Genomic DNA, 26,586 nt, shown 5'->3' on the forward strand with positions numbered 1-26,586 from the left:
CTCACTCACAAATTACTATTCAAGTCTTCACTTTCCCTTTGTTGAGTATACATCATCATCATCATTAAAATATTTGAATACTTACTGAGTACATTAGAAATTCAGACCATGTTGGAAGAAGTCATTGAGAGGACATTGACCTGTGAGCTGGACCTGGGCAACTGGAGGCTCCTCACCCCCTCCCCTGTCCTTGGAATGTACGTTCTGCCCACTGTTCTCATAGCTGGAGCCATTTCAAGGACACAGCCTTGAGAGAGTAACGTGTTGTTGAGGCCATCTGGACAGTATACATGACTGAACCTTGTTAAGATCTCTATATAAACTTTTAAGATTCTGGTGGGCAGGTGCAGAGATCTACTAGTCTCTCGGCCACCCTAAACAAGCCTTGGATGAAGTCCCCTTGCTGATTAAAACTGCCACCTACTGATCTGGAGTGCTCTCTTTCTTCTGTCTCTCCTTGCTCTTAGTGTGCAGGGGTCAATTTTAGATTTCACCTGGGGAGCTCTCAAGTTTGAGAACCAACAGACCAAATTCCCAGTTAACTTCATATTTGTCCTCTACTGGGAAACCAGATGGCTGGGGATGGGAAGGGGTGAAGTCAACATTACGGGGTCTACTCTGGTTCCTGAAACATCTTCACTGCCTGGGAGACACAATAAATGCTTGATGAAAGGATGAATATGTGAGTGACTGAGAGAACGAGCAGTCTTGTACTGCCCCTGGAAGCCTGCTCTAACCCTTTTTGTGAAGATAACATGAGCAAACAGTCACCCCCAATCCCAATTCAGTGAAGTAGCTATATATTTTATTTGATAAAATAAATTTATTCTTTCCTCATTCTTTTGCAGAGCATTGGTACAATGATTATGGTAGCCTGAAAGAAGATACTGTGGTGAGAAGATCACCCCCAACTTCTTTAGATCAGAAGCACTCTTCCCACATGTCTGAGTCCATTCAGGCTGCAATAACAAAATACCACAGACTGAGTGGCTTATAAACAACAGAAATTTATATCTCATGGTTCTGGAGGCTGGAAGTCTGAGACCAGGGTGCCAGTATGGTTGAGTGAGGGTCCTCTTCTGGGTGGCAAACTTCTAATTGTATCCTCACATAGTGGAAGGGGAAGGAAACTCTCTGGGATCTCTTATAAAGGCACTAATCCCATTCACAAGGGTTCCACTCTCCTGACTTAATCACCTCCCAAAGAGCCCATCTCCTAATACCATCACATTGGGTGTTGGAATTTAATATATGAATCCTGGGGTCACACAAACACTCAGACTATAGCACCCCAGCTGCTGGGTGTGTTGACAGATGACAGCTCTTAGCAGAATTCCCACTCACTAACTTCAAACTCAGAGATTGTCCTCTGCTAAGGAGAGTCACCTTGCCCACAATCACACCCTTTCCTGTGTGTGGCTTGCATCAAATGATCAACATCAGGGTATAAAGGCCCCACTCCCATTCTACAATTTGGGATAGTTCTGCAAGGACATTTCAGCACCAAATAGCCCCATGGGATGATCTGGATATTGTGTGACTATATCACATCCCAGCTTTTCCTTCTGCCCAATCCTACTTTCTTCATTTCCTCACAGGTCCTAAGAACACCCCCCAATAAACTTTCTGCAAGGAAATTCAGTCTCAGAGTCTTCTTTCTGGGAAACATGACCTGTAACACTACATTTTAAATTAATTTATTTATTTATTTTTGGCTGGGTTGGGTCTTCGTTGCTGTGCATGGGCTTTCTCTAGTTGTGGAGAGCAGGGGCTACTCTTCGTTGTGGTGCGTGGGCTTCTTACTGAGGTGGCTTCTCTTGCTGTGGAGCACGGACTCGATGTGCATGGGCTTCAGTAGTTGTGGCATGCGGGCTCCATAATTGTGGCTCACGGGCTCTAGAGTGCAGGCTCATAAGTTGTGGTGCACAGGCTTAGTTGTTCTCCAGGATGTGGGATCTTCCTGGACCAGGGCTTGAACCATGTCCCCTGCGTTGGCAGGTGGATTCTTAACCACTGTGCCACCAGATAAGTCCAACACTACATATTTGTTAATTTTTAAATTCTTACTTCACTACAGCTGGAATTATGGCAAATCTCATCTATTTTTTCTTCCTCAAGCCCAGGCTAAAACCATGTTACTGTATTAAGACTAGTAGGTCTAATGTAGAAATTGAATCCTGCTATTAAGACTTAGTGCAACTGTTTGGACAACGACACATTAAAGTCTGGATTCCACACAATTTTTCAGAACCTATACATGTAGCTTAACCCCCTCATCCTTCACTCTCCCTTACCTTCTGCTCCTAGAGTCACTCAGATATTTCACTGTGAAACTCACAGAAACAATGACCTCTGGTTGCAGAATGGAAAGAAAAAGAATGACACCCTGGCCTATCTTGGAAATGATTTGAATGAGGGTGAATCTCATGCCTGTTTACAAAGGTATGATTTTAACATTCATTTGTTTCTTTGATTTCTTGAGTACCGTTTCTTCAAAGGTTCAAAACTCAAAAGAAGTTTTAAACATCCTTCTTTTTCTATTCTTAGGTCTCTGTATGTAAAAGTGCTGTAATTAGGAGCATGCATCAGATATATCCCACTTCCTGTTCTATTTTCCTTGCTTAGGAAACCAGATCCTTCCAGAAAGGTGAAATAAATAGGACTGGTTCCAAACTCAATTGTGAAGTAAAGTTTGTCCATGATGAGCCTCTCCCCTTTTGTGGTAGACTCTGTCCCTTTGTTGTTTCTCTTCCCCAACTCCGGGGCTCCTCAGCCCACTGCCAGCCTCCCATCCATCCCTCTCCACAGCACCCCCTTCTCCTTTATCCAGCTTTCTCTGTCCTAAAGTTCTCTGAATCAGTCTGATGGCTTCCATGCTGCCTGTTGCCACTACAACTGAAACTTCCCTGTTCTATAGCTCATCACCCAAGGCCAACTTTTCTCTCTTAGGAGTCAATTTTGCCTCACATACTTGTAGTTGATTAGTAAGTATTTAAATGAATGAATGAATATATGAATAAATGAACTGTTCTCTAATAATTCACCACTTGGTATCCATCTTATCCCTACACACCCAAGGTATACGTGTATTAATACAAAGGACCAATAAATGACTCCACAATGAAAAATAGCTGTGATATATCTAGATATTTCAACAATAATATGGCCTTGGGAAAATGAATCTAGCATCTTAGGAAGCTATTACTCAAAGACAGAGAAGATCTAGAGATGACAGAAGTTTATAATACTAAGTCTGATCTTTAGTGAATGAATGAGAACCTTTATAAATCTCTTCTTTTGAAAGAAGTTCTGTTCTTTGGTCATAACTCCTGTACAAAGAACAAGATTGACTGTGAAGAAGACAAACAAAAATATCCTTCAGTTCTGGAGAAACATAAACTGACAAGGAATAATTAAATTAAATACCATAAAGATAAAAAGGCACATACAAAGTACTATGTATAATAAAATCGCTATTTGAAGGTAATCAAGCAGAAAAATACACTGTAAAAATGTAAGACCTATGGTCAGTGGTGACCATAGTTATTAGGGGGAAGACTTCAAGTAAAATAATTGAAAAATTAACTCGATATTGAATAAAATATAGCTCATGGGAATTTATGTTTTAGCGTTTACCAAATTCCTACGATAGTCTGAAATCCCATTATTTTAAGCAAAGAAAGAGGGAACTTTGAAAAAGAGGGAAGAGAGGCAATAATAAAGTCAATCAAATGACTTAAAAATTTTTTAAAAAGGTGAAAAGTTTGGATTATGAGTATGGAGGAAAGAAGATTGGATAAGAGGGCTTAAGACCAACCAGCAAGGAGTTAAAGGTACCATTTAGTGATGGTGATTGGCAGCTGTTAAGAATTTCCACTCAGTACAGGTAAGAAGAAATGAGCTTGTGTGGCTACTGGACCTCAGCTGGATATCAGGAAGAATTTCCTGACTGTAAACGTCAAGAGTTCTGGTTTGCAGTATCAAAGGGAGGCTTCTGGGATGTGCCTATCCCAGGAATATTTTTCAGCCTTAAGCAGGAAACTGTTTGGGTGGTTTTCAGTAGACCTGTGGATGGATGGGATGGGCTTCTCAGAATCTACTGGTCTCGTGTTGCCGAGGGGTGTGCCATACACAGTTGCCTTCACAGAGTCCATGCCAACAGCTGACTCCCAGCTAAGGGGCCATGGAGTTTTCCCCCCAGGAAGGAACAACTAAGTCTTTCAGTCTCTGTTCCAGTCTCTTGGACCAGTCCTTAGGTATACACTGTAGTTTTTCAGCTCTTCAGCACTTAGGTACTTTGCTTTGGAGCCAAGGGCCTCCTGGGAACAATGTCTCATCTGTGTGTTGACAGTAACAGCCTGTGGGCCAGAGACACTCAGCCAAACTCTCCCTCCATCCCACAAGGGCTGGATTGCACACTTCACCTGCAGTAATCCACGTTTAGCCAGCCCCAGCTCGCCCCTGGGGCCAAGTTCCCCCCTGCCCCTTCTCCAACCTTTTACCCAATTTGATTCCCATAGCTCCTCTGCCACATTTATACCAATCCTCATGCAAGATGGTCTCTACCAGCTCCGATCCCACCCACAGTGAACGATAACACATTAGTGGCTCATGGCCTGACTCGAACAGTAGATACCAAAGGGGGAGGTCCATTCTGCTGAGTTGGGTGGCCGGGTATTTATAAGAGGTTTGATCTGCAAAGAGATGCCAGTCTTTTCCTATAACATGATGGCCTTTTATTTATCATGCAGCTGTTGATTTACATGGGGAGTTAAGAACTCGAAACAAGCATAGAGTTTTTACATGGTCTGTTTCTGCTGAGTTCAGAGACTTGGAAATATCATTTGACTTCTGGCAAAAAGACAGTTTCAGAAAGGCATTTAAAACCATCTTTTTGTCCTTGGCCCTGAGTCAGAGAGGGACATGGGCTTATGAGGAAAGCAGAGTTTCAACCCTCAGGCAACCCTACAAGAGGTTGTGTGTAAGTCGCATGCAGTATACGAATTCAATATCAAATGACACACCAGAACAATCTCCCTCTAGGAATGTTGCCCCTTCGTAGCAGTAGCGCAGTATTTCTCATAAAGCCTCCATCCAGTGGTATGTATGACAGTGCATGGGCCTACTCAGTATGAATGCAGAAGAGAAAATCGGAAGGGTAGTGAGAGACTAGAGGAAATTTAAAAGAAAGGGAAAGTAGAGTCAATGAGATTTTAAGGAACAAACTGGGGCTGTGTGTGTGTGTGTGTGTGTGCGTGTATGTGTATGTGTAAAGCCTGGTGATCCTGTTTACTGTCTCTGAGGTTTGGGTCACCTCTTTTTATTCGGCATAAAGTAGCTACTTGGTCCTACGCAGAAGAAGCAGGGAGAAATCAGAGTTCCATCTTTGACGTCTTTTCTTCTGATTCATGATTTTCTCTCTGAAAAACACCAAGAGACTGATATTCAGATTTGGAGTCCACTCTTGTTTTTGAACTCTGAGATTAGCAAATTGAGCTATTTAATTCCTCCTGAAAGTCCTAAATCCATCTTCAATTTTTATCTCATGAACTTCTCATATGGAATTTACTTGTTTCCCACTGATGTTGTACACAGAATGGTAAAATCCAAAATTCAGCTCCTTTGAATATGCAAGACATTTCCAAAAATGTTTTTGGAGTTCTGTTCCCATGACTATATCTTAAAAAGCATCCCAACTCTGACCACCATATCCTCCTATCCCTTTACTCTTTTCTTTTTTTACACTGATACCATTTTTTTGCCTTTAATATTGATAAAGATCAGGAAGCTTGAGAACACATTGTGTGGACAAAGTTTGGGTAAAACAGACTTTTGTTTATATGATTGGAGGATGAGAAACAGCAAAAAATTGGAAACAATCTAAATGTCTATCAATAAGAGAATAGTTAAATAAATCATGGTCCATCAATACATTTAAATTCTGTGTAGTTGGTTAATAAACTATAAGAAAGCTTTTCACACAATGAAATGATACTTCATATTAAGTAAAAGAGTCAAGCTGTACAATAGTATACAATAGTGTATAATACTCTTATCAATTATGCAAAAGAAGAGGGTGAGTGCATGCATTTATATGAACATTTCCTATCCCTTTACTCTTAATCAAATCCAGTGGAGGTCAAAGAATTTTTATTCAACAGGAAATTAAAGGGACCAAGAGGGGAAACAAACTTCAACTTGCTTTACCTGTAGTCTCACACTTACCAACCTCTTCCCTTTGAGGAATCCATCACAAAAGTTTTGCACGTGCTCTACTGAGACTTCCGTTATGGGCAGTGTATCCCACACATCATCCAGAGTCTGGTAAATTGCCAATGCAGGCAGCTGAGACTTCTTTAGTTTGAAAAATGATATCACCTTCCCATTTTGCTTCACACCAGTGTCCACCAGAATAAAAAGAATCTGCAGTAGGAGAAGTTTGAAAAAGAAAGATCTCTCTGAGGTCCTGGGGAGGAAGAGACACCTTGTGATTGTTGGAGTTTACACTGATGGAATTTAGGGTCTGTGCCACACAATTTAAATCTTCATTGAGTTAAAATGAATTTCTTCTTGTTTTGCATTGTTTTGGTTTTTTTATCCCTTTGATCGGGTTTATTTCATTTTAAGACCATAGAACTGGAAGAGACTTTAGTGGTTAGCTAAGGGAGAAAGTATGGCCTATTGGCTAAATGAAGAGAATTCTTTTTAAATGTTACCTGTAGTATTTTCTAGCTGTGTGACTTTGGGTACATTACTCAGCTTCCCTGAGATTAGGTGTTCTCATTGGAAAAATGGGCTTTTGTTGGGGGAGATTGAATGAGAGAATGGATTTAATATTTCTAGTACAGTTTTTAGCATATAGTAAGTGCTTGAAAACTGTCAACTATTTTATATTATTAAATCAAACCTTCTGCCCAAAGTGGAAATCTTCTTGATAATAGTCTAGAGAGTTATCTACGTTTAGTAACACTGAAAACTTCCAGTGCTAGGGAAACAACCACCAGAAAGTCAGCTTGTTTTATTACCAGACAGCCCTTGTCATCGAGGTCTCTAATTCAATGCAGTAGCCTTGAAGTGGTTGAAGTTTTACTATTTCAGTAACATAAGCAGAACTGCACAAAGTAGGGAAGGGAAAGAAATAAATATTTATTGGACATCCAGTGGGCACTAGATACCTGACAGGTGTTTTAGATGAGAAATAAGCCCTGAGGTCTAAAACTTCAGAGTTTATAGCAAGGAGTTAATAAATCGTGACTAACAGGTGATTTTTATTTTCAGTTTCTTTGGGTCTCTATTTTCTCTGCACCCATCAAGGCATTAAAAAAAAGAAATAGACTTACTGCTAATGGAAGATATGATTAAATACATCTTTAATAGTATAAAATACATCTTAAATTTTAAATCAGAGTAATGGGATTTATTATGCCCCAGTTCTCACTTTGTTATCTCTTAACCTTATGTATTTTCCTCATTTATCTCACTTCCCTGGTCCCATCTCCCTTTTTCTAGTGTCTTGTTGCTGAGTATTCAAAAGGGTATTTCCCAGTCCAGACTTACCTTCCCCTGGAAGAGCTTAGCTGCTTCCTTGTATCTGTGCAAGCTTGCTTCATACTCTGGGGAGGCCTTGTTCATCATCAGTAGAAGATGAATTGGAATCATACTATTAAATAGGCCAATTACAGCCTGGGAAATTGAAATGCATTGAAGTAGAATGAAAGTGAAAAGGAGGGAAAAAAAACATTAGTGACAACCGGTGAATAGGTACACTGGAACATACATGAGAGCTGTCCATCCATCACACCAGTGGCAACTCCTCCAAGATGGTTCTGAGTCAGTCTCACCCTCTGGTTTTCATGCAACTGTGTAGTTTCCTCCTCCCCACACTGAATAGGGCTGAGCTGAGTAACCAAAGGGATATTGCAGTAATGCTGGAGTGTGACCTCCAAGGTTAGGTCATAGAAGACATAGTGGTTTCTGCCTTGTTCTCACTCGTATCACTTACTCTCTTATACTGGTCACTCAAGCAGTCTTATGAAGAGATTCGCATGACAAGGAACTAAGGCCTCCTGCTAACAGCCAGCACTGACTTGTCTGTGACTGAGCCATCTTAGAAGCAAACTCTTCAGCCCCAGTCAAACCTTCCCATGACTGCCTCCCTGACCAATGGCTGCCACTTCACATGAGCCCCCAGGTTTGCAGCATCTAGCCCTAGCAACTCCCAAACGGTTGACCCACAGAAACTGTGTGAGACAATCCATTTTTTTTCTGTTCTAAGTTGTTAAATTTTGGAGTAAGCTGTTATGCATCCATAGGTAACAAATACACCGTGGAACATTTTAGTCACCTTTTAAACCCCTTTTCATGTTGCAAGAGCAGCCAGATGCACTTAAAATGTGGACTTTGCATGTTAGTAGTGTATACTTTTGAGTGCTTACGATGTGCTGGGCACTGTTTTCCAGTCTTTACGTGTAATAACTAATTTAATCCTCAAAGTCCCAGTTTTATAAGAGAAGAAATTGAGGCCCAAGATCTCCTAAAGTCATGAAAGTGTTGAGCTGCGGTTCGCAGCAAGCAGTGTGGCTCCAGAGTCCATGATCTTAACCACCAGGATGTACTGCCTCATACACAGCTGATGGCAAAGCCTCAACAGAACCAATTCAGCCCTCAGCATGGTTGAATCAGACCACCTCAGGTCAGCCACAAGGTAAGCTCTTCAGGAGACCAGAAGCATTGGCCCTTTTTTGCTGATTAGAGATGGTCATTCCCCAGGAAGTTGTCGGTGATGGAGGGGAGGGGACAGCTGTGAACCGGAGGGAGGAGAGAAGATAGAGTGTAAAACTATGGCACGGGTTCCCTTCATTTCCCTTTCCTGAAATGGTGCTGCAACTGTCGCTATTTTAGACAAAATCCCATTCCTTTTCACCCCTCCCGTCTAAATACAGAAAGCACTGCTGTAAAACTAGCATGTGCACAAGAAGAGAGAGTATGGTGTGTTAAGGAATCTTTGGGCAGAGTCCCAGGGTGGTGGGAAGGGGAGCAACTAGGTAGGATCCTTCCAGAAGCTACACACTACTCTGTAGAGATTTTTTTCAGCTCCACTGGCCAACATGTAGGTAAGGAGAGTCCAGTGAGTTCTTTCCCAAAACTTTCTCCCTGGACTTTCAAACCAGGTCTTACATTTTAAGTTTGGGAGATTGGATGCTAAATAATTGTCTCTTGTTCTACTAGATCCTGCTACTTAAACTTAGACCATGCATCTACTCTCCTAGAGCGGAGATGGAGAATAAATCTTGAGAGGAGTCAAAAAATCAAAGCTGAGGAGTCAAATGATATAGTTGTCTTAGCAGAAGGGATTGAACACAGCAGAAGTGATTAGTTTAATCTTAATAGATTAAACAGCTGGATTTTCACCTTGCAACCAAGTACTGAGTGTGTGCCTTAAAACTGCACAGGAGGCCAAATACATGGCTGTGAATTTCTGCCCAGTTGCTATGGGTACAAACCTCTGTATCAGCAACCGATGAGAAACAACTATAGTAGTATGGGCAGGTCACCAGTTGAGAAAAACACTACTTTTCAGAAATGAAAATGTCACAATAAAAATTGAACTTGCTTCTCTAAAGAAATTCTTTCCTAATTTCTTCTTGATGTGATTTGCTGTCACTACTAATATGGAACTTAACAAATGTCATTGTTCTATAAGATGAGAGATGGACCAGGCATCAGAACTCAGGAAGGCTAGTCCTTGCCTCTGCCCTCGTTCACCTGCAGAACTCCAGGACCCTGGACCATAAGCTCAGGGACCGGAAGATCATCTTTTCTGGTCCCACATGCACTCCTGGCAGCTTTATAGACACAATGACCAGAATGATGATGGTCTAGGAGAAAAATTCCTTTTCAATTATTGCTGCCAACACCCTTGTGGTGCGTGTGTTTGGAATCTTAGCAAATGTGGAAATGGAGTCACCATTCCATGGAGAAAAACATGGTGTGAGAGGCGGACAGGAACTTAGTCAACAGGAAAAGGGGTATTTTCTGTTGAAGCCTGTGTGGGGCAATGGAAAAACCACAGGACTCAGTCAGACAGACCAGTCATAAAAAAATCAGGGACAAGTGGATAGGGCTGTCACTGAAGCTCAAATTCCTAGTCATATGGCCTTGAGGAAGTTACTTCACTGTTCTGAACTGCCATTTCCTCTCCAGTAGAATAGAAATAGACAATATGAGCTAATGCATCATCAGTTAAATTTTCTGACTTGAAAGATGCCTTTTCCACTTACTGTGTAATCTTGAATATTGTTTGGAACTTGAGAGTTCTCTATAAAATGGACATAATAATTTCCTCTCTCCTACCTCAAAGAATCTCTGTGAGTATTAAATGAGAAAATGGTGTGAAAGGGCTTTGTAAGTTCTAAAAAGCATGACATGCATATAAAGTACTGTTAGTAGAGAAGGCATAGCATTTCTGAGCTGATGTAGATCACTGGAAGTCAACACTCCATCAGTCTATGATTTACGTTCAGGAAGGCAAAAGGCAGGACATGTAAAGTAATGCTATAAGCTGTAGAGTGTTAGAAGGCCAGCAGGACAGCTGGACCAGCACCTTCACCCAGGTTTCAGGCAGCATGCAACACCCAAGGAAGACAAACCCAGAAAGAAACCTGAGACCCCTTGACGATCTAGGCCAGACCAGGAAATGTTAGTTATTAGTCGACAAGGAGATAGGCACAGAAAATGGGAATAGGTGTATAAAAGCTTTAAAGAAATTTTACATCATTGCGACATCCAAATATGTGATCAGTGGGCTTTGTTTTTAAACATTTCATTTGTCTATTAATTTACTTTTATTGTATTTTACAAAAGTATTGGTCACCAATGCTTTAAGAAAACAAAATGGACCTTCAGCATTTTTGCAATTGCAGCAAGCTCACAATCTTGTTGCCTTCACTGAACTCTCTCAGGCAACCAAACTCAGAAGTTTTGAATTAGTCACCTCAGCACTGCACTCTCTCTTTCTTACTAGTCATGTGACATCATTTAACTTTTCTGTTTCTTTCTTTGTTGGGTAGGGACAAGTCTGTCAACTTAAGGGTTGTAGAGGGATGGCAACATAAACAACTAGGTGTTCAATTAATGGTGGTTAATATTATTATTGGTCAAAAGATCGGAACTCCTGGAGGAAAGGATTTCTGCTACGAAGGCAAATACCCTCCCTGACATAGCGACTTAAGGGTCTGCAGACAGGGGCTATTTACCATAGGGTTATACTCTGTCACCAAGTGGAGGTTGTTGCTCTGAATGAAATGGCTTAACTTGGTAGCATCCATGCTTTCAATATCTTCACTCTTTAAATCCAGTTGTTTGTTATCCACCTGGGTCACACAAAAAGGATAACATTGTCACTGTCTTCATGCATCAATAAATGTTTCTAGACTATTTACCACATGTCAGGCACTAACTAAAGCTCTAAAGACAGAAAGGTAAATAGGAAATGTTCCCTGCCCTCTAGGAACACACTGTCCTGTGGGACACAGAGAAGTAAACAGAAACATCACACAGAATGTGGCTAGCGTCATCACAGACCCATTTGTCACCTAAGGAAGAGCAGAAAAACTCCCAGGAAGAGGCAGCTCCTGAAGAATGGCTAATAAGACTTGTTCAGATGAATGAGGATGGGGATGGGATTTTAAATAAAGAACAGTATTTGCCAAAGGCAAAAAGATGTGAGATGCCCATTCTAGAAGCTGCAGTTTGTTTAGCTTGACTCTAGCAGTAGATGTTAAGTGCAGGTAGAAGAGAGACATAGACAGTGGGGTAGGCAGGACAAATTCCTAAAGAGCCTTGAAGTCAAGGTAAGTAGATTAAACTCTAACCTGAGGGCAAGGGGAGACACTTACAGGATCAGATTTATGTTTTATTTATGTACCCTTCTAATGTGAAATAAAACACACATATAGAGAAAAGCACAAAACAGAAAATATAAACCTCAGTAAATGATCACAGAGCAAACAACTGTGGAACCACCACTCAGGGAAAGAAATAGAACATTACCAGAATGCCTGAAGCCCTATGTGATCCCTTCTAATCAATAATCCATTAGTTTTCTGCCAAAGTGACCATTATCCTGACTTATGATGACCATCTTCATCCTTTCCTTTATAGCTTTACTGCTTAAAAATGCATCTCTTAATGTTATAGTTTAGTTTCATCTTTTAAAAACATTATGTAAGTGGAAACGAATTATTTTTTGTATGTGTGTCTCAATTCTTTTGCTTAAAATTTTGTTTATAAGAGCCATCCATGTTATTGCATTTAGCTATAGTTTGTTCATTTTCCTTGCTCTATAATATCCAATTGTATAAATATGCAAAGCATTTATTCATTTTACTACTGATGAAAATTTAGACTGTTTTCAGCTTCTGGTTATTAAAATAAGGCTGCAATGAACACTCTTGTTCATTTCTCTTGGTACTCATGTCTCTATATCTGTTGGGCATGTATCTAGGATTAGGATTTGATTGTAGGATATGTATGTTTTTGACATGTATTTTGATGTGTGTTTGGGAGACAATGCCAAGCTATTTTCTAAAATGGACAATAATGTACATTTGCATCTGTACTGTTGGAAATGTCCCATTGTTCCACATCCTTGCCAACACTTGGTATTATCCACCTTTCTAATTTTATTCATTTTGATGAATATCTGGTAGTATCTCACTGTGGTTTCACTTGTATTTCTCTGATTAACCAGTTGTATATCCTCTTCTTTGAAGTGTCTGTTCAAGTCACTTGCCTATTTTTCTATTGAGTTGATCCCTTCTTTGCTGATTTGAAGATGTTTTATATATTCTGGATATGAACCCTTTGTGGTTTTATATTATATATCTTTTCTCGCTGGGGACTTCCCTTTTAATGGTGACTGCATATGAACAGAAGGTAATTTCAATGTAGTCAAGTTATCAGCCTTTTCCTATAACTCATGTGTGTTTTTGTTTTGTTTTGTTTAAAGTGCTTTGACTACACCAAAGTTTTGAAGATATTCTCTTATTTTATCTCCTAGAAACATTATTACTTTGTTGTTCACAATGGATCTAAAATCTACCTGGGACTCATTTTTTCTTCCTTCTTAAACTGATGCTTAGATTCTGATTTTTAGCATTACTCTTCTCTAAAATACACATTAAAATCTCCATATTTCCCTTTATAAGGCTATGGATGCCTTCTAAATTCATAAATTTTATATGTATGTTTCATTATCATTCAATTCAAAATGTTTTCTAATTTCTGTTCTTATTTCTTCTCAACCTATTGGTTATTTAGACGTGTATTTTTAAATTTCAAAATGTAAGATTTTTGGGTTATATGCTTGTTTTGATTTCCAGCTTAATTTCTACATTTTATTCTTATTATTTGTCAACTTCTGTATATGTGATATGTGTCCTTAAAATTATGAATATACTATAGTTTTTGAATACAGTATTCTGCCTATGCTCATCAGGACACAGTTAATTTATAATTCAAATTTTATATATATATATATATATTTTTTTTTTTTTTTTTTTTTTTTTTTGACTAGCATATTCTCTCAAGAGAGGAGTGTCAGAATCTCCCAGTATGATTGTGGATTTAACCATTTTTTCTTACAATTCTGGCAGTTTCTTCTTATATATTCTCAAGTCACGTATGCAGATTTAGAATTGGTAAATCTTCTGGGCAAATTAAAAGTGTTGTCTTTATGAAGTGTCCTTCTTTATCCCTAGGGATGCTCGTTGCAGAAAAGACTACTTTGTTCATACTAATATACTTATACCAGCATTCTTTTAGAAGTGTTTACATGGCATATCTCCATCCTTTTACTTTCAACCTATCTTTATACTTTACGTATGTCCCTATTTTTTAAAACATTGTATCTCTTGTAGAAAGCACATAGTTTTATTTTTAAATCCAGTCTGATAATCTTTGCCTTTTAATTGGATTATTTTTATATAATGTAATTACTAATATATTTAATTAAATATTCATTTTTCCATTGGTTCTGCCTGTTCCAAATCTCATTTTCCTTCATTTTTGGCCTACTTTGAATCCATTGAGCACTTTTTATTACGCCTTCTTTCTCTTTTTTGACTCAGAAGTTACACACGCTGTAATTATTCTCCTAATGATCACCAGCATGTGTTACAACATGCATACTTTACTTACCAGAATCTAATATTAGCTGGCAATTCTACCTTCTTCTTGGATAATGCAGACATTAGAACATTCTAATACACTTTACTTCCTTCCAAATCAGTTCGTGGCCCACACTCAAGACTTACAGGCAAAAAAAAATAAAAATAAAAAAATAAAAAAAATAAAAAAGACTTACAGGCGATTATTGTTCTGTGTGTTAATTCTAAATCTCACAAGACATTATTATTATTGTTATATAATCAATATACATTTACATTTATGCATATATTTATATCTTAGTTTCTCTTCATTTCTTCCTGCATTTTTGAGCTTCTATCTGGGAATTTTTTCCCTCTGCCCAGAGAACACATTTAGTATTTCCTTTAGAATGAGTTAGATCTGTTGGGTGACATATTCTTTCAGTTTGATTGTTTAAAATATGCTTCTTTCACCTTTATTTTTGAAGGTTATTTTTGCTGGGGGTAGCATTCTTTGTTGAGAGTTATTTTCTTTCAGTTTTTGAAAGATATAATTATTTGTATTCTGCATTCCACTCTTTCTATAGAGAAGTCATCTGAGAATCTTAGTATTACCCTTGGCTTACTTTGAAGGTAATCTTTTTTGTCTGATTTAAGATTTTTCTCTTTTTCTTTGACTTTCTGTTATCATACTATGGCATGGCTATGGGTAAATTATATAGATGATACATATATATAATTATATATGTGTGCAGGTGTATGTAGTGTGTGTGTATATATATATGTGTATGTGTGTGTGTGTATTTATATATTCATATATGATCAGGGGCTGAGGTGACTCGAATCTGTGCTGCAGCTCTTGGGAGGGCTGATCTACTTATGGTTTATCTTTGATTTTAGGGTATTTCTCTTTAGGGTCCAAAGTAGAACAAAGGATGTCTTACTAGTTTTACCTCCTACTTCCTCTTGTGGCCCCTGAACTCCAACATTTAATTTTCTGGCTCCTTGAATATTGCAAAAATGCTAATAAACCTCTCAGCGTCTCTGCTGCTCCTTCTAGAACTGGCTAAGCCCCCCAGATGAAAAGCAGTCCAAATACAGGGTTCATCTTTTTGGGTTTCCATTTTATTTTAGATCTTAGCCTAGACATACCCCCTTCTCTTGCTAGTTCTCCAAGGTCTTTCTTTAAAATATTTTTTTTGCTCAGCTTTTTCCAAAAAATTATCTTTAGTGGAAGGGATTGTCTAGTTACCTGGTCTGTTATCCCAGATTTGCATTTTAGAGCTGCCTTTCCATGATACTCAGGTATGTTGAAAAGATAGGATGTCATATTGCCAAACATTGCTCCCAGAAGTTTCCCATTCCCCTCCCCCATCTCCTCATGCCCATAAAGACAGAAGATAAAACTTCCATCACCCATAGCAACTATGCCTACAGGTAAAACTGTCAGGGTCAGATCCTGAACAATTCTGCTTCCTGAAATAATTTGGGTCATTTTTGAGATCCTTGGGCCACCAACACTTGAACACCTCCTTAACCCTTTCCCTTTATCTGCTATCTTATATCGGTCCTACCCCATCAGATCTTGCCCTGGATCAGAACCATCTTCTATTTTTCTCTTCTTTTCTTCTAGGTGGTCTCTCACTGGGTTAGTTAAAAGCAATATGAACCTCCAAGAAACCCAATGCACTCTTTATGGTTAATTGTATTAATTCTGAGTCTATTTAGTCATATCTGGGTATTTCTCTTATAATCCATTTGTGTTCAATTATTTGTTGAGTGCCTGCTGTATGTTAGGTGCTGAGGCCCAGAAGTGCTGACCTCACTCAGATGTCAATTTAATCACTTTATTTCATGATTGTTTTTCACAACCCGAACTTATGAAATACATAAATGCCGAGGTACAGCAAATGTTTGTCTTTCAAAAAAAGAATTTTGAAAAAAATTCATCGAAACCACAGGATATTTTAAAAGGTGAACTCCTTTTGCATATTTAATTGTTTTTAAATTCACACAGTTTGAGTAGAAAGCTTGGGGCAGAAATATAAAAGCAGGAGAAAAATGTCTTCCTAGGTGGAGTTCTTGCCCACCCTTCTCCCATCCCTCTCCTCTAGTCGGTAGAGAAGAAAGTGAACACAAAGGATCTTAAAAGCTGCTTAAGGCCTGCTTTGCCACCTGTCATGTCTCCTTCCTAAGGCTTTGCTAATTGTGCAACCATCAAAATCATCATTGTAATCACAAAACAGTGTCCTTTTAATCTTTAATACGTTTAAATACTTCCTGATTATTTTTCTGGAAACTTGCAGGCCTGGTGTCTAAGCTCAGGGGACAGAGCTGTGGTCTGAGCCAGGAGTTCCTCCCTTTCTGCTCCCTTTTCCAGGCAAACCCTCACATTTCCCAGAACAAGACGAACAGGAAACGCCAGCTCCTCCAGGTGTTTCTGGACTTAAGGAATGCTGTATACTGGAAGCACCACGGTTAAGCGGTGATAACATTCTCTGAGAAGCAAAGAGCTTTAATAAAAACCACCCTCCTGAAGGCTTTCCAGTTGGTTGGGCTTCTTTGAACGAAACATACCCGGTTACTTCTCTATTTCTTAAACCAAAAACTCTGGAACGTTCATGTGTAGGGTTCCTGGAAACAACATTTGAAAGGAATTCTTCCTCTGTAAAGGGAATTTATTTGCCTAATGCACTGGAAAGAAAACCCAACCCTGGAACCAAGAGTGGGGGAAAGTTTTTTATATATTTTGCCAGTTTTTGGAAAGAATTTTCCTTGAAAAATCATATTATTTTTCTCAAGAAAAGAGGCACCAGAATAAAAACAGTAAACAGTAAACCAGAAACAGTAAACCAGAAGGGTTGTCACCTTACAATATAATTTTGAGGTTCTCCAAGAGAATCAGATGTGGATTATGTTTCAGACACTCTGTCCTACCAATGGATTTCATCACTCCTTTTCTGTTTATTAGTATTCCAGCAATATTCCTTTGAATTCTGCTCGATTTCTCTAATTAACAACCCAGCAGTTCATAAGACATATTAAAGTTGTCTTAGTCTACACCAGTTACAATATTAAATATCTGGGCTATCACGGAGAAATCATTTGTTTAACAAATGCCCTCATGTCTCTGGGTTTGTTTTTTTTGTGTGTTTTTTTTTAACATCTTTGTTGGAGTATAATTGTTTTACAATGTTGTGTTAGTTTCTGCTCTACAACAAAGTGAATCAGCTATACATATACATATATCTCCATATCTCCTCCCTCTTGCATCTCCCTCCCTCCCACCCTCCCTATCCCACTCCTCTAGGTGGTCACAAAGCACTGAGCTGATCTTCCTGTGCTATGCGGCTGCTTCTCTGGGTTTGTTTTTATAAGCTGCTTAGCTTACCATATACTTGGTAAGTATATACTTCAGAAAAAATATTTAAAAATTTGACTTATCTTACTTCTTGCCTTTCTTATCAGTTTATTTTTATGCACTGGTTTCTTCTGATTCTCTGCTTGGAAAGGTGCATTTCTTATAATAGGTTTCCAAGGAATAATTGTGAAAGGCATGAAAGGATGCCTCTACTGTGTTTCCATCACTATCCCATTGGGTCAAAGTTAGGCTAATTATATGTCTTTTTTGGCATGTGGGATCTTAGTTCCCCAACCAGGGATCGAACCCGCACCCCCTGCACTGGAAGCACAGAGCCTTAACCACTGGACCACCAGGGAAGTCCCTATATTTCTTAAAATAGAAGTGATTGAGAATATTCAAAATGAGGTAAACATTCAAATAATATCTGAAATTCCAGTTTAGGACAGGCTCATGGTTTTTTCAACATGGGATTACATCTCTGTTGGGGCAACATTAAGAGTCCTATTGAGAGTGGTGAGGATTACTATCACTCTCACAAAAGACAAGCTCTGTCCTCACACAGACAGGTTGTCATACACAACTTACTATTGCTCCATTTTACGTTTTTCCCAATCACATGTATATAGTTGGCCTGCACTGTTTTTGCAGGTGATGCGTTCCATAAATATAGCATTTGCCAGTCTCTCATCTCTCCAACATAGCTGTCAAATCATATTCCCACTTATTATTTCAGCTTATTTCTAAACACGTTCTTACAATGGAAATTTACTGTAGGGACAAGTTCTGCAATTTCTTTGTCAAAATATGCCATGCCTAGATTAGCTCTTGAGAAATAATCCTGGGGTTTGATTAAATAGTGCCATGGAGATAGAGAAATGGTTTAGGAGAAAGTGTGTTTCTTTTCTTTTCTTTTTTTTTTTTAAGTCTTTAGAATGAGGGGCATTAGAGTAAATAGAATCTAGGAGTAAAAACATTGGTTTTCTTCAGGGTTAAGTACTGTAGAAAGTCACTATAATATGGTAGAAATGGTAGCTTTGGAGTCGGCCATGCTGGGGATGAATCAGGTGTCTGTGACTCTTTAGTTGTGCGAGTCTAGATACTGGAATCAATCTCATGCAACTTTAGTTTCCTTATTGATAATGCAAGGATAATAATAATAATTTCATCAGAGCCTTGTGAGAATTCAATGGTTGAAGCTCGGGGAACACCTGGCAGAGCGCCTATTGTAAATTAGGCAGAAAAGCAAACAGATGAAATTCTAGACCTTAGATGAAAGTAGGTACCAGAAGATTGCAACTGGCTCATGGTTCCCAATGTCAAAAAGAAGAGTCTTAACTGCAGACGTAAAAGGGTCTCCTCATGGGCCTACATAGGGTCCACAGTGACCAACTGGCAGGAATCAGTAAAGACCATGTCCATCATGTAAGGACATCCGTTAGCTCCCAGACCACCCCTGCAGGACTCGGGAATTGACCATTGTTTCTAAACACTAGGATCATCTTCTGAAGGGCACGATCGCATTGTGTGATGTTTTTTGAACGTGTTAAAAGCAGAAACTAACACACCATTGTAAAGCAATTATACTCCAATAAATATGTTAAAAAAAAAGTTTTTTCAATGCAAAAATTTGAAATACACCACAATTTTAAAAACCCTAAAAAAAAAAAAAAAAAGAAGAATACTCTTGGTTGATGTTCTTTAAAAAAAAAAAAAAATAATAAAGTTATTCCAAACTCCTGAACAATAATCCTTGTAAAATTCGGACTGAATTTTTGAAAGTGTAAACTGAGAAAAAAAATGTTTATCTAAAAGCTGTCAGTGCAGAAGCTGATCCTGTCCCAGACCTGCCAGTGGAGTAGGGCAGAAACCAGGGTGCTTGTTTTTGGTATGGGACATAAATAATCTTGTCCCCAGAGGTTCCAAGAGTTCATTCGGAGTATGTCTGTCACTAGTGGGAAACAACAAACAGATTCTAAAGGAGAGCGAGCAGCTCTGGGAAGTCATCAACAGGGCTTTGTAAAGAATAAATTGTAAACAAAGGTAGTGCATCCATTAGAGGTTGTAAAGCCTGCAGAGACATTGGAAGCAACAGCACTTGTTTTTCTTCCCCACATGTGTATCTTGGTGGTACTAGGACTTTAAATCAGGCTTTCATAAGATCTATAAACAAAAAACTGGGAAAGAAGTACTTGTGGATCTGTAGCTAATTAGAATTTTTGTACTGATAGGTTGCTACAAATAGTTCAACAGTACAATGAAATGCATTACTGTAACCTTCCATATCTTTTTTTAAAAAAAATATTTTTACTGAAGTATAGTTGATTTACAATGTTGTGTTAGTTTGTGGTGTATAGCAAATTGATTCAGTTTTATATATGTACATTTTCATATTCTTTTCCATTATGGTTTATTACAGGATATTGTATATAGTTCCCTGTGTTATACAGTAAGCCCTTGTTGGTTATCTATTTTATATATAGTCTGTATCTTTCTCACCAAAGCTCTTCAGAGAAGAGTTTGATTTCATCCTATTTTAGAGTGCAAAGCTGCAACTGCTGTCCAGGTTGGGGAAGAATTGCTGAAGGGACTCAGGCACCTTCAGACATATTTTTTGGGAGTGAGTAAGTTCCTGAAACACTTTCTTAGTGTCTTCTAGGTACCAGAGACATACTCTAGACCTTGGAATACAAAGATGACTAAGTCATGGTTCCTGCCCTTGAATAGCTCATGGTCTAGTGGGGTAAAATGTGAGACAGACACAGAAATACGTGACATGCCTTATAAAAAGTGGTAAATGAAAACAGAGACATGGACATTTAGAGGAATAGTTAGGCCAGTTTGGAGATTCCAGAGAGGCTTTCTGAAGGATAAACTGCTTGAACAGATCCACTGGAATATGAGGGTGAGGCTGTGACAGGGGCCCTGCCGGGAGCTGGCATTCTGAGCAGAGAAATAGCCTGTGTGATGTGGTGGAACTACACTGTGTATAGTTGGGTATTGAGAGTGTAGAGCCCAGGGTGGGAATGTGCTAGAAAAGGGAATGGAGAAGTAGGTAGTGCCACGTCATAAAAACTACATGTTTAAATATCTTGATTTTGCTCTCTTAAGACATGGGGACTATTGAAGAATTTTTAAGAAAGACGTGTCATCGTCAAATTTCCATTTTATATCCATCATTGTGATACCAACCTAGAAACTTTAATAAGTAGTAAGGGGAGATCTATTAAGAAGGTATTGAAAATATTTATGCCAAAGATGCTAAGAATCTAAGCAAGGAGTGAAATAGAAAGAGTGGAGGAGAGCATAGGCCCAGTAGGCTAGGAGGTATGATCGGCAAAGATTAGATACTGAATGAACACAGCCATTCAGTAAGACAGTGTTTTAGAGGGAAGAACATGATTCAGCAGGTGCAGATGACAAATTCAGTTTTGACAAAGTTAAGACTGCAGTGCTTATGAGGATATTCAAACAGTTATATCCAGCAAGCATTTGAATCACAGGAGAGGTCCAGGCTAGAGGTAAAACATTCCAAATCCTCAACAAACACATAATCGTCAAACATGACAAAGAATTATATCACTGAAGGATTACACATTCATTCAGTAATTGATTCGTTCACAGGCAGAGTACAGAGGAATTTAAGGCAGTGAAAATACTGGGATACAGTAATGATAGATTCATGTCATTATGTATTTGTCCAAAACCATAGACCACAGAACACCAAGAGTGAACCATGAAGTAAACTATGGAGTTTGGGTGATTATGATGTTTCAGTGTAGTTTCATCAATTGTGACAAAGGTACCACTCTGGAGGGGGATGTTGATAATGGGGAAAGTCATGTATGTATGGGGCAGGAGATAAGAGGAATCTCTATATCTTTCTCTTAATTTTGCTCTGAACCTAAAACTACTCCAAGTAAATACTTTTTCAAAAAGTAAAAAAAAATAATTATTCATTCACATATTCATCTATTCACCAAACATTTATGAGTACCTGCTACATGACAGGCACTTTTAAATGCTCGGTGGTTGAAGTAATGAACAAGACAGCCTTTGCCTCCATGGAGCATGGATTATATAACCTAGATTGGGAAGAGCATTGGGTCAGGCAGTAGTATGGGTGGAGGAAGAGAATATCCCAGGGAGACGAAAAGAAGAGGTAGACCAGGAGAAGGAGGCTCCTAGGTCAAGGAAAGAGAGAATATTAAACAGAAAAGAGAGGCCAACAATGTCAAATATGGCAGAAATGTTCAGTCAAATAAGACTTAAACAGTATTCATTGGATTTGGAAATATGGAAGCCACCCTGAACTGGATGAAAGCAGTTTTAATGGAGTGGTACATAAACTAGGTAGTTTATGGGCTTAAAGAAAGTTGGAGACACTGAGTAGAAAATACATTTAAAAGACAGTTGGATGAGGCATATGAGATAGATAGGATGGAGGTGAGAGCAGAACGGACCTTCAGTTCAGAAATCTTGAAACTTTAACTTTTGCTCAGTTTCTCATTTCCAGTGGACTCTGGTGATTTTCACCTTGGTGTTCCACCAACAATGTAAACTCAACAACAAAATAAAGCAACAGAAATCCCTATTTCTGTTATGCCCTCACTATTCCTAGGTACCCTGGCTTTAAACCTCGCCTCCTTTCCATAATTTTGATATCTAATCCTTGCAGGACCTGCCTTTTCTTCACTTTCTACTGCTACCTCTTTGCTACAGATCCTTAGTACATGATCTATTTTGTCAGCCTAATAAAAGTTCTCTCTACTCTTGTCTTTTTGCCTAACAATCCATCTGACTCATTGCTGCCAAAATAATTTTGCAAACACATTTCTGTTCATATTATTCCCCTGACCTAAAGGCTTGAGGGGCTGCCTAGTGCCAAGCAACTTAAGTGCAAACCCATTTGCTGCTATTCAAATTTCCTCACAATATGGTTCCAATCAAGCTTCTCTGTCTTTTATTCATTCGCCCAAAACATGTTCCCTGAGATCCAGTCAAGTTGGCCTGATCACTGTTTCCCAAGTTTATTTTTTTTCCCCCCATGTTGGCCATGAATTCTCCTCTATTTTGTCCAAATTTTATCTGTTTTTAATCCCAGTTCAGTTGTCTCCTTCATAATTTATTTTGGTCAGAATTCCTACCCTGCCTTTATCATTTGAACCCTTGTAATATTTTATCTATGGTGATGCTCTTTGTATTATAGATACGTGCATATTATGTTTACAATCTCTACTATATCTGTAAGATCTATGAGAGGGGAGAATATACTCAATGTGTTTTTATTATCATTATCTTGCATAGCACACAGAGTAGTTGTTACCGCATGTTTGATGAATGTAAGTGAACTCTCAAAGGTATGAAAATATAAAATTTTAGAGCTCACAATGACCTTACTGATGATATGGTCAAACCCTTTTATTTTATAGATGAAAGAACTGAAGCCAAAAAATGTTCAGTGACCTGCCCAAGTCACATGGCTGGTCGGTGACAAAGCAGTGCTCCAAATCTTATGTCCTGACCCTCAGTCCAGGCTTCTTCCCATTTCGTGACACCACCTGTTTAGGAAGCTTGAGTTGAGCCATCGTCCTTGTCATCATGACTCAGGCAGCACCATTAGTGTTCAAGACCTAGACTCCTTCCTGGTCTCAGAAGTCTGTACATCCACAACCCAAGGAAAAACTGGTAGAAGGCTGGAGCTGCCCACCTGACTTACCAGACGGAAGAGGGAAATGGTGTTCCCAGTAACACTGTAGTGGGCCAGAACCTCGGAGGCAGTGCTGATTCCAAATGACACATCTTGGAAATTTTTCACCACACTGTGGAATAGGGACACTGCTGGTACTTCTAAATCCTAAAAACGAGAAGAAAAAACCCCACAGGTTGTTTTTGGAGGAGAGAGACAGAGAAACAGGCTAGGGAGTAGAAATGTGTTCACTCGTATCAGAAATCATAGTGTCCAGTGAGACAACATTGACCTCTAAAAATGCAGGCTGGATTTGCAGCCACATAGTTGAATTTTCCAGGCTGGGTGGGTTAATAGGTAACTATAACATTGTGGCTAAGCCTGGGACTCCTGTCTGGCTTTACCATAGAACTTGCAGTTTATTAGTAGCTGAGAGGGGTCTCAAAATCATAGAGACCTGCAGAGTTGGGCTGCGCTATCATTGATATACCAGAGGGGGCAAATGTTTGGGGAATAATTTGTGGAAGAAAAAAGAAATGCAAAAATCAGAAATAGGTGCTGTCAAAAGGACCAAAAAAGAAAATAATGAAAATAAGAGAAATTAAAGTGGAAGCTTAGAAGGTTTATTAACAAAGGCTTGTGTAGGATGTAGAGGAACAATCCTCTTTCCACTGTGTGTAAGCCATGAAGATACTGTTCATGCGTTGGTCCAATTCTAGAACCCAGGCCTGCAGGACAGAGCAGGGAAGCCTATTCTGAGTGATGAGTCCAGTCCTTCTATAGCAAGCTGGCATTATTTCCCTGCTGTCATGGGACCTTTGTCCTCAGCAGCTCCAGGCAATAAACTATAGAGTGAATGTATTTGTCCCTGACATCTCTCTAACTAGAGAAGTAGATGTGCTAAGAGAAAAGATCATGGTGAGCCTTGCATCTGGGGTCAAGCAGAGGGAGTTGGCACCTTGCTCATCCAAAAGGGTGTGTGGAGTTCATTCGAGGTTATGAACGATTGTTCATCAAGGCTTCCTCTTTTTTTATTCTGCTCCTTAGAATGGAATTGCTCGTGAATCAAACAACGACACCCGGTGGTCATTTAAGTTATTGCGCCCAACTCCACTTGGCACTCCTGCCTGTCTGAGGGTGGCTGTTTTTGTCTACAGTTCAGATCTCTCATCATTGAAAAATTTGCTCCCTGGTCTTCCTACCCGACTTACATCTCATCAAGGCTATTTCCAGCTGTGTACACAGAATAGACAGGGTGATGATGAGTTGGAATTAATGAATGGAAAGAAGACAAGAAGGTCTGCCAGGAGAGAGCAGGGGCTTGATCAGCTGTGAGAATCTCCAGATGTTACCTCCAGAGAAAGAGAAAAATGATGGAATGATGCCTTCTCCTTTATGGCTGCTTTTCTTAGCCAGGAAGCCAATCTGGAAGATGGAGGCTAACACCTTCAATATATAAAATGCCATCCTTATTCAACATTTCAGAGCAAACAAAGAGAGAGAAGCATGGGGGACTACTTATTTGGTAAGAGGCTCTAGACTGGAGGCAACTATTGACAAATGCGTTGCCTGGATGATAGAAGTTGGGTTACTCTGGCCCCTGCCTCAGAAATTCAGATACTGTCCGAAGCTTCAAAGCATCCACAGATGGGGAGACACAGTCGGCAGTCTCAGAACTCTTAAAGCAAGTGTGAGGAAGACATAATTCAGAGACTGGGAATGTCTAGAAATTGAGAGATCTTGATGGACAAGCTAAAAGCAGACTCTGTACCCTTTGGCTGCTAAGGCAGTGTCATCTGGCCCGCATGTGACTAACGCGGCTCCCTTAAGGTAGAATATTTCTGGTTCTTTGGAGGGACGACAGCTGGGGGTATCTGGACAAACCTGGAAGAAGCCTATGACAGCCACCTCAGCAGCAGCGACGAAGTCCATGGCGGCTTGGACATCTGTGAGCCGCACGGGTTCCCGGGCGCCGGGACCATCTAGACAGAGACAGAGGAGGGTGGTGGGGGGAGAGTGAGAGAGAGACAGAAGGTTTGGGCATACTGAGTAGAGAAGAAGCAGCTCTAAATCATAGGGGCATCTCTACTTTTTCTCTTCATACTAAGGCCAATGAGATTTAGGAGCGCAGTTATCATTCCAAGGCTTTATTTATTTATTTTTTACTAACATGGGGAGGGGGGTGTCCCCACAAGATAGCCTATTTCTGAAGGAGAATGCCAGACTACGCGAGGCAGATCTTTGTCCAGCATCTCCTGGGAAGTTTCCTAGGTTTGGAAGACAAATACCCAGAGCCTTAGCGTGTTCCCTTCCCTTCTTCCAACAACACTTTCACCCCATGGTGCTCTTTTCTTTTACCTGAGGATTCCTGAACTTCTGCAGCAACTTCCGGGGATAGTTTGCATGTGAAGAGACATAACAGATACAGGCATCTGAACGGCATGGCCCCCATTTTCCTGCTCCTGGTCCTGCTGCAAACCCCGGCCGTGGTGTCTGAAGCTGCCGAATCAGGGAAGCCCACTCTTCAGTTGACTGTGGTGTTATTCAAGCTCTGGGAACTTTGCAGCTGGCTCTGGGATGGGGGACCTTCAACTTCTGAGATAAGAGATGGAGTTCAGTGACAGGGCCTCAGAACAAAACCAGCTAGAAGAAAGTCAGGTCAGTTCATTTAAATAAAATATTCTATGCCGGGTATTGACCTATGCACTAGAGATACAATGATACCTGTGACCTGATCACCTCTCCCAGCCTAGATTGTTTATGTGAAAAATGGGCAAATGAACAGATCATTTAAATATAAAATGGAAAGTGATTATAAAATTGGGAAACTCATAGGGTGCTAGGAGAGGATGGACTAAGGACATTTTAAACACTGGTGGGGTCCAGTGAAGGCTTTCTTCCTGCTGGGGATGCCTAAACAGAGTCCTGGGTAAATAAAATTTTATGAAGCAACGAAGGTGGAAAGGGAGTTTCATGTAAAGAGCCAAAGCACAGAGATGTAAACGTGGTGTGAGAGATAATTATTAGTATTACCAGAAAAGGGAATGATAAATCCAGGCAGAAAGGCACGCTGGGACCAGATCGCAAGGGGCTTTATATTCTAAGTGTAGGAGCTTGTCTTATTTCGTAGGTGATGGGAAGCCACTGAAAGATCTTAAGCAGGAGAGAAACAGTGCCTGATGTGGCCCAGGTGCCTGTGGAAATTTGAGAGATTCTCACAGGCAGAGGGATATATAAGTCTCAAGCTTAGTAGAAACTTCTATATGATCATACTATAAAATAAAATAAATTGAGATTTCCTACCATTCCTATCCTGAAAGCTCATTGCCCATCGCACTGGAACAGGGGAACGACACTGCTCCCAATGATGTAACACCACGTGTACTGTG

General features: G+C 39.6%; 1 protein-coding gene across 3 annotated transcripts; it reads right to left on the reverse strand.

Moving 5' to 3' along the window:
- Positions 1 to 1,696: 1,696 nt before the first annotated feature.
- Positions 1,697 to 26,553, reverse strand: ERP27 (endoplasmic reticulum protein 27). 3 transcript variants are annotated; one of them, XM_082352923.1, is made up of 7 exons: positions 25,556 to 26,553; positions 25,082 to 25,179; positions 23,228 to 23,365; positions 11,256 to 11,372; positions 7,558 to 7,683; positions 6,230 to 6,423; positions 1,697 to 5,420 (listed from the first exon to the last, which is right to left on the reverse strand). In XM_082352923.1, the coding sequence occupies exons 1-7, from the start codon at positions 25,647 to 25,649 to the stop codon at positions 5,339 to 5,341; spliced, it is 849 nt and encodes a 282-aa protein (XP_082209049.1). In that variant the 5' UTR covers positions 25,650 to 26,553; the 3' UTR covers positions 1,697 to 5,338. The 3 variants fall into 3 exon arrangements, with proteins under 3 accessions (XP_082209049.1, XP_082209050.1, XP_082209051.1); XM_082352924.1 differs by having other exon boundaries at positions 6,226 to 6,423; XM_082352925.1 differs by lacking the exon at positions 11,256 to 11,372.
- Positions 26,554 to 26,586: the final 33 nt, after the last annotated feature.

The sequence above is a fragment of the Balaenoptera borealis genome, assembly GCF_965194805.1.
Source record: "Balaenoptera borealis genome assembly, chromosome: 13".
NCBI classification, from domain to species: Eukaryota; Metazoa; Chordata; class Mammalia; order Artiodactyla; family Balaenopteridae; genus Balaenoptera; species Balaenoptera borealis.

Bases quoted from the DNA above. Each gene is read 5' to 3' on its own strand.
- ERP27 (XM_082352923.1), bottom strand. From the start codon at position 25,649: ATGGGGGCCATGCCGTTCAGATGCCTGTATCTGTTATGTCTCTTCACA. The intron at 11,373-23,227 runs GTAAGTCAGGTG...TGTGTGACCCAG, and splicing joins CCATTTCCCTCTTCCGTCTG to GTGGATAACAAACAACTGGA. The intron at 6,424-7,557 runs GTAAGTCTGGAC...CTCCTACTGCAG, and splicing joins CTAAGCTCTTCCAGGGGAAG to ATTCTTTTTATTCTGGTGGA.